General features: G+C 35.9%; 1 protein-coding gene across 3 annotated transcripts; it reads left to right on the forward strand.

The window, feature by feature from the left end:
* Positions 1–1170: 1170 nt before the first annotated feature.
* LOC127258457 (glucose-6-phosphate 1-dehydrogenase, cytoplasmic isoform) lies at positions 1171–5902 on the forward strand. Of its 3 annotated transcripts, none has more exons than XM_051285306.1 (16): positions 1171–1570; positions 1967–2193; positions 2357–2442; positions 2603–2657; positions 2751–2937; positions 3359–3516; positions 3605–3673; positions 3739–3797; positions 3987–4023; positions 4189–4260; positions 4378–4525; positions 4618–4713; positions 4836–4906; positions 5052–5167; positions 5257–5302; positions 5382–5902. In XM_051285306.1, the coding sequence occupies exons 2-16, from the start codon at positions 2020–2022 to the stop codon at positions 5547–5549; spliced, it is 1542 nt and encodes a 513-aa protein (XP_051141263.1). In that variant the 5' UTR covers positions 1171–1570; positions 1967–2019; the 3' UTR covers positions 5550–5902. The 3 variants fall into 3 exon arrangements, with proteins under 3 accessions (XP_051141263.1, XP_051141261.1, XP_051141262.1); XM_051285304.1 differs by having other exon boundaries at positions 1171–1513; XM_051285305.1 differs by lacking the exon at positions 1171–1570 and adding an exon at positions 1577–1711.
* Positions 5903–7285: the final 1383 nt, after the last annotated feature.

The raw sequence follows: 7285 nt of genomic DNA on the forward strand, positions 1-7285 counted from the left end.
AAGGTCATATTCCAATTATAAGAATTCTTTATAATTCGGTTTATATATTTACATCATCTTCTTCCCCCGCTTTCGTATTATACATATACCTCCGTTAACACACCAACATCACTCGCTGACTTCATCTAGGAAAACCTAGTCATTAAGTAGCACACAATTCAGACACAACATCTCTCATCCACTATGCACCACTTATGTATATACATATATATATTGTGTCATCCGATCATGTCCCGTTCACTTGACCATCACTGGTACTTCACCGCTCACCTCTGCTCCGCTCGCCTCCGCTCATTTTACCGCTTTTAGTGACCGTTTTCAGTAGAGTAAAAACTTAGATCCGCTGCAAAGTGGGTCTTTATTTTCTCGCCGCTTTGACAAGATCTACACTTGATTTGAAATTCATGACTTAAAATCCCTATGTTCGATCTGGACACTCACCCGTAAAAGAGTATAAATAATTGTGATAACTACTCAGGATCTACAACTTGATTTTCGAATATAAAATTCCCTGTGAACATATACAAATTACCTATTACAAATTTTAGTTATCATATTTTGGCGCCGTTGCCGGGGATTTTAAACTCACGGGGATATGTTCACAACAGTCTTGAGTCGCGTGGAGTCTTCGGCTTTCCAACGCAGTCCAATGGAGTCTTGCTTTCAACCCAATGCAGAGTAATTTTTTTTTTTTTTTGTGATCGGAATGGAGGCATCAATTTTTGACTTTATGCAGGCATTGCTCCGATCAAGTTAATGGAGGTTGCTGGCCCAAGGTTAACGATGCCTCAGGGTCCGTAGAGACCGCTGCTTTCGACCATGTGGAGGCAGTAATCATTGCTTTGTGGAGAGATCACAGTCCAATCGAGATTGTTGTTTTCAGTTATGTGGAGTCAGCGTTCTTTGGCTTCGTGGTATGAAGTTCCGGTGTTGTTGAATGGCTCTGTAGCTTGGAAACTTCGGCTCCGCTTTTGTCTTCGAATCACCTTCGTAACCGGGTGCTTTTGAACTTATGTCCAGCAATTATTTATAATGAACTATAAACGTGTAGGAATTCTCTTCGGTTAGAAATTGGCTGGAAAGAGTGTTCAAATTTGACTAAGCATAGTTTATGCAGTCGGGGGGCATAAATGAATGCAATAACAACTATGAATAATGACAGTATGTAATAAATTCTGTGCGCCCACTGAGGTCGATTCGTTATACCCTTTCTTTCATTCATTGCCATTGTTTCCGCACGGGTTTTCTTGTGCCAAATTCGATACCTGTCGATCAATGTATTGTGATTAAATCGAACAGATAGATGAAAGATGCTTAGTAAATGCTTGGGGCATGGCGGAGGTCCAGGAAGCTACGGATTGGGTCGTGTCTACGACGGCGGCTGGATTAATGATGCCATTATTCTAGTCAACAATCTCAAGCACGAGCGGCGAATGCTACGACGCTAGATCAATCCCCACAACATTAGGAGCTTCTCGAACTCGCACGCTTGATTGTCCACTGTTCAGCCAAAGTATCGTTTTCCGAAATCAAATGCAGAGAAGTTCTTTTACTGTTTTGACTTTTTTTCGTGCGTACCAAGATATTTTATTCGCGCTTCCTTCGATCGCTTATGCTTCCTTTCATTTTCTGTCACCTAATTGCTGATTGTGAAATTGGAAGGAAACTAATAGGATAGAGAAGTGCGAAGAGTTGGTGCTATTTCTGTTAGGTGAAACTGCTTGTCTACGTGTTGGTTGATCATGATTCTTGTTCTGTTTTTGTGGTTAAAACTTTTTTATTAGAGTATTACATCTCTGTGCCGATTACTTGCCAAGGACCAAACTGTTGGTTAGCCTTTTGCATTTTCAGTAGGGTTTTGGTTAAGAATGAAGTTTGGAGTAGTTATGATCAATAATTTACTTCTTATGAAGCAGTAAACATTATGAGGAATTGACTCCTAAAAAGATCTAGTTGCATTTTGCAGTGCAGTTGAGGTGATTTTCTTGAGCGTTGGTTTTAGTCTAAGAAATTAGGATAATGGCAGCCTCTGGTGATTGGCACTGTGAAAAGAGATCATATTCTAAAAACGAGTCCATGAAAGACAAAGAAAGTGTGCCGGAAACTGGGTGCCTTTCTATCACAGTTCTTGGTGCTTCGGGTGATCTTGCTAAGAAGAAGACCTTTCCTGCACTTTTTAACCTTTATCGGCAGGTAAGTCTGAGTCCATGTTTCAATTTGACGTAGTCATGAATGCTGTTATTTGTTTCATGGCTTGTTGAGTGTATTTAGACATAGAAAATGTGCTAAATTTGTGGCAGGGAATGATCTACTACTCAATTGTCCTTTTTGTCATTTTGAATTTAACTGTGTTCAGGGATTTCTGCAAATGAATGATGTTCACATTTTTGGGTACTCAAGGACCAAGCTTTCAGATGATGAGTTGAGAAATCGAATTCGAGAGTATGATTTCTTTGTCTTCTGTTTGGAGCTGATAAGTTTTTGCATTATGCTCTTTGTTTGTAGACATTCTCTTTTTCTAGACGAACTTGCTTGCTATTCCTTGAATACCTCTGTACTCTCGACTTTTGGCCTTTGTTTACCACATAAATCCCTGGCTTAGGTATCTTCCTCGGGGAAAAGAAGTCATATATGATGTCCCAAACTTTCTGCAGCTGGTTAGTTACACTAAGATGCCTATAGTTTCCTCATACGCCTGCGAAGATGATTATGTGTGCTTACAGTGGACAAAACCTTCCCTGATAATGTAGATCAAGTACTTAAGTGGCTCTTATGACTCTCCTGAAGGATTTCGAGAATTGGATAAGGCAATATCCAAGCATGAGATTTCAAAAAACAGTGCAGAAGGATCATCCCGAAGGCTTTTCTACCTTGCACTTCCTCCATCTGTATATCCACAAGTCTGCAAAATGATTAAAAGTTATTGCATGAACAAATGTATGTATACTCTTTACAAGCTCTTTGTGGTGATTCATTTTCTTCATTCTTAGATAATCTTCGGTAGTGTGAAGCAGTCTTTGTCCTTGTTCTTTGTTTGAGATTCACATGATGGTAACAGTATCCTTTAGTATTGGTGCATTCTAACTAGATGAAAATTTTGTACTTTGATGAATTTTTGGTGGATTGGGATATTACTGATCTTTTCTAATGGTTCAAGTCAGCCAATCATTTACTAGATCATGATTTAACAGGGGAGTTAAACATTTATATTGTATTTAGAAAAGTTGCAATTTTAGTTATGGGACAGAGGGATATGCTTTTTGATTGAGTCATCTAATGTATGATATCCTTTGAGTACTGGAACTGTATATGAGATAATGAAATATAAATTTTTGGTGACTTGGTACAATTCTTCCAGCGGATCTTGGTGGATGGACTAGAATTGTTATTGAGAAGCCCTTTGGCAAAGATTTGTCATCAGCTGAGGAACTGAGCTCACATATAGGAGAATTATTTGATGAACCACAGATTTATCGGATCGATCATTATTTGGGGAAGGAATTAGTGCAAAATCTGGTAATGCTCTCTGGTGCTATTATTACTATCCAGTATCCAGCACAAACAAGGAAAACATATTCATTTCCATGCTTTGAAACATTTGCAGTTGGTGCTTCGATTTGCAAATCGCTTCTTTTTACCTCTTTGGAATCGTGATAACATTGCAAACGTGCAGGTCAGTTATTTGATTTGTCTTATTTCATATGTATGTGGTGATGGAAAATCACTTCTGACTTGCAGATTGTTTTTAGAGAAGATTTTGGGACAGAAGGACGTGGAGGATATTTTGATCAATATGGGTAAAATCCACACTCACTTCTAGTGGCTTCCACTTGTAACTAAGTATCATCTTCCAGCTGCAGAGAATTATCTTTTGTTTTGAATACCAACGCCCTAGAATATATAAGCATTTATTTCCCACTTTTTGGCAATATTGTGGATATTGATATAAACTTTCTATATGGTTCTTTGTTTTGTTTACTACGTAGGATCATCCGAGACATTATGCAAAATCATTTATTGCAGGTGAATATTGCTGTCATTTTACTAAAAACTGGCTCCCATTTGATCACTTATAATCTGACCCGATTACACTGAAAACCATGACATTATATCCTGATATGAGTGGAATTTTCTGGTATAGTTTCTTTTACCAGAATAATATGACAGATAGTTCATGAGACTTTGCAGGTTCTCTGCCTTGTTGCCATGGAGAAGCCGGTATCGCTGAAACCTGAGCATATACGAGATGAGAAAGTGAAGGTATTAGATCTTTTGGTCCTGCAAGAAACCAATTTGGAGTTGCACTTTGTTCATCTACAGTTTTGTGCTTACTTTTGTTGCCAACTTATGTTTTTCCTTGTTGCCATGGAATGGAAGGTTTTACAATCAGTTGTTCCTATTAAAGATGAAGAGGTGGTGCTCGGCCAATACAGCGGCTATAAAGATGATCCAACGGTTCCGAACCACTCAAATACTCCTACTTTTGCAACTGTAATTCTACGCATACACAATGAAAGATGGGAAGGTAGACACCACATTATTTTAATCTATCATTTATGGAAAACTCTTGGATTTGTATCAGTTATGTTCTCAATAACTGTGAATCATTCATTGTAGGTGTTCCTTTTATACTCAAGGCAGGAAAAGCTTTGAATTCAAGAAAAGCCGAAATACGGGTTCAATTCAAAGATGTCCCCGGTGATATATTTAGAAGTGAGACACTCACATTCGAAACTTCTGACTAGAGAGCGCTAACTTTTTAGTTCATAAGTTTGATTAGCAGAGGCTTTTAGTTCAATCTTTCACTCAAGATTTGCGGCTTTCAATTCATGTAGGTCAAAAGCAAGGGAGAAATGAATTTGTGATTCGGCTGCAGCCTTCAGAAGCCATATACATGAAGCTAACAGTGAGTGCAATTCATCAGTGTCATTCTTGAACCTAGCTCATATCCTACTTCACTTATTCCATCTACTGGTGATTTTTTGTATGGTTGAATTCGACTATGTTTCTCTTCGTTTCTTGCTGAGGTTGCTGAGTTCCCTCTCGTGCAGGTCAAAAAGCCTGGACTAGAAATGTCCACTGTCCAAAGTGAGCTAGACTTGTCTTACAGGCAACGCTACAATGGGGTTGTCATTCCTGAGGCTTACGAACGACTTATTCTGGACACGTACATCTGCTCTTCATCTTTTTGTTTTATGTGATCTCCATCCTTGCTAAAAATGGTTCATCAAACTCTTCTTTTGGTTTTTTCTACAGAATTAAAGGCGATCAACAGCATTTTGTCCGCAGAGATGAGCTAAAGGTAACATGACTGCAACTCCGACACCATAAAATTTCTCTAAGTAAATGTTTCGAAAACTTGGTACATTTTCAATGATCAGGCGGCATGGGAGATCTTCACACCCCTTCTGCACCGCATAGACGAGGGAGAGTTTAAGTGCATTCCTTATGAAGCTGGCAGCCGAGGTCCGGCAGCAGCAGACGAGCTTCTTGAAAGGGCAGGATATGTGCAAACACATGGCTACATTTGGATCCCTCCAACCTTGTAATGCAACAACATGCAGATGCCTTAATTGCCTTACTTCGATCCAAAGCCCACATGTAATAAAAAGGGGTAAAAAAATGACTTGATGAATTTGTCTATGGTTTGGAAATTGCATTTGTTTGTGAAATGCTATATAAAATCCCCTCCCTGGCTGTTGCAACTTAATATTGAATGTGTATTTGATGTGATATAAAAAAGTGATAGAGAGGAGGAGGGATTCATATGTGTGTGTATATTCATTTGTATTGTATGGTGCAAAAGCTTTCTTCAAGGATTGAATGTAAGTAAGAAGGAAGCAAGGAACAAATTTGAATATACTTTGTTGAAACTTGGGAATTGAGACTTGAATGTATGTATGTGTTGGGGTACTGGAAAGAAGAATAATATAATAATAATAATAATAATAATAATAATAAGAAGAATATAAAAGAAACCCGATGGTTGGGTGGGGTGGGGTGGGTAAGGGACATTTTGGACTTTATGCGTTTCTTTACCCCTCTGTTTCTGCCCTGTCTGTGTCCCTCTCTTTTTGTTTCTGCGTGAAGATGGGATCCTATCGTAATATACAAGATCCGGTGATTTTTCTTTTAGTTATTTACATTCGTTCTAACTTCGTCACATATAAGATTCCGTGAAGTTTTTATTTATTTTTTATTTATTTATTTTTATCTTTTACTTTTTGAAATAAGATTTATATTCATTCATTAATACTTTATAAATATATAGTATAATAGAGTAAATGGGATTTGCCTAATGTCACTTGCCACACACATGGTTCAACTAATATGACTGATCTGTCAGACCTAGTTTGCAGGGTATTAGGGTATTAGGTTCGACCGGGTTTACGAGTAGCGACCTTGGATTTTTACATTATAAAAAAAAAATTATATATATTTTACAATTGACATTAAAATAAAAATTATATGAAAAATAGATGTATTTAGGTGATATTTAGTTGAAAGTTACTTTTATTTAAAAAAAAAGATAAAATAAAATGAGAAGTTTAAATTTAGAGAGACTAAAATTGTAAAATAAAACATTTACTAATGGATGAAGAGAGTATTTATTTTTTATTATAGCAAAAATATATATTAATACAAAAATATTATTTAATTTTTATATAAATTACAAGTATATCATACAGTTAATTTATATATAAAGTATAAAGAGCAAAAATTTTAAAATCATCTTAAACACTTTCATTAATCAATAAAATATTATTCCATATGTCAAAATAAATAAATAAAATATTACTCCATATGTCCCAAAATAATTTATTTATATTTCATTTTTTTTATCATTATTACACTAATACTATTACTTTTTACATATATATATACTCACAAGGACATTTTAGATTTTTACTATCTATTTTATTTTAATATAATAATATTATTCTTTAATTTTTGTGTCAAACCTCAATGACATCAAACTCTATTGTTCCGGAATAGAGGGAGTATTATTTTTTATTCTACTACAACACTCTTGGGTGTGTTTGTTTGGGGGTATTAATCCCATTTTTTCTCCAAAAATATCAAATCAAACACTTATTTTTAATTTTTTATATTATACTCCTAAAAATCAATTTTACATTCAAAACATCACATCAACAACTATTTACATCACATCATACAACTATTCAAATTCAAAATTTTTACTATTCAAATCCCAACTCAAAATCCAATCCTCCAAACAAACACAGACTTATTTGAATTAAGACAAAAAAAAAGTATAATATTA

This window comes from Andrographis paniculata, unplaced genomic scaffold, assembly GCF_009805555.1.
Source record: "Andrographis paniculata isolate CXL003 unplaced genomic scaffold, ASM980555v1 Contig59END, whole genome shotgun sequence".
NCBI lineage: Eukaryota > Viridiplantae > Streptophyta > Magnoliopsida > Lamiales > Acanthaceae > Andrographis > Andrographis paniculata.

What these genes read in the sequence shown, in the direction of transcription:
- LOC127258457 (XM_051285306.1), top strand. Translation starts at nt 2,020, where the DNA reads ATGGCAGCCTCTGGTGATTGGCACTGTGAAAAGAGATCATATTCTAAA. An exon ending in GGATATTTTGATCAATATGG is followed by an intron (nt 3,798 to 3,986) that starts GTAAAATCCACA and finishes TTTACTACGTAG; the next exon opens with GATCATCCGAGACATTATGC. An exon ending in ACACAATGAAAGATGGGAAG is followed by an intron (nt 4,526 to 4,617) that starts GTAGACACCACA and finishes CATTCATTGTAG; the next exon opens with GTGTTCCTTTTATACTCAAG.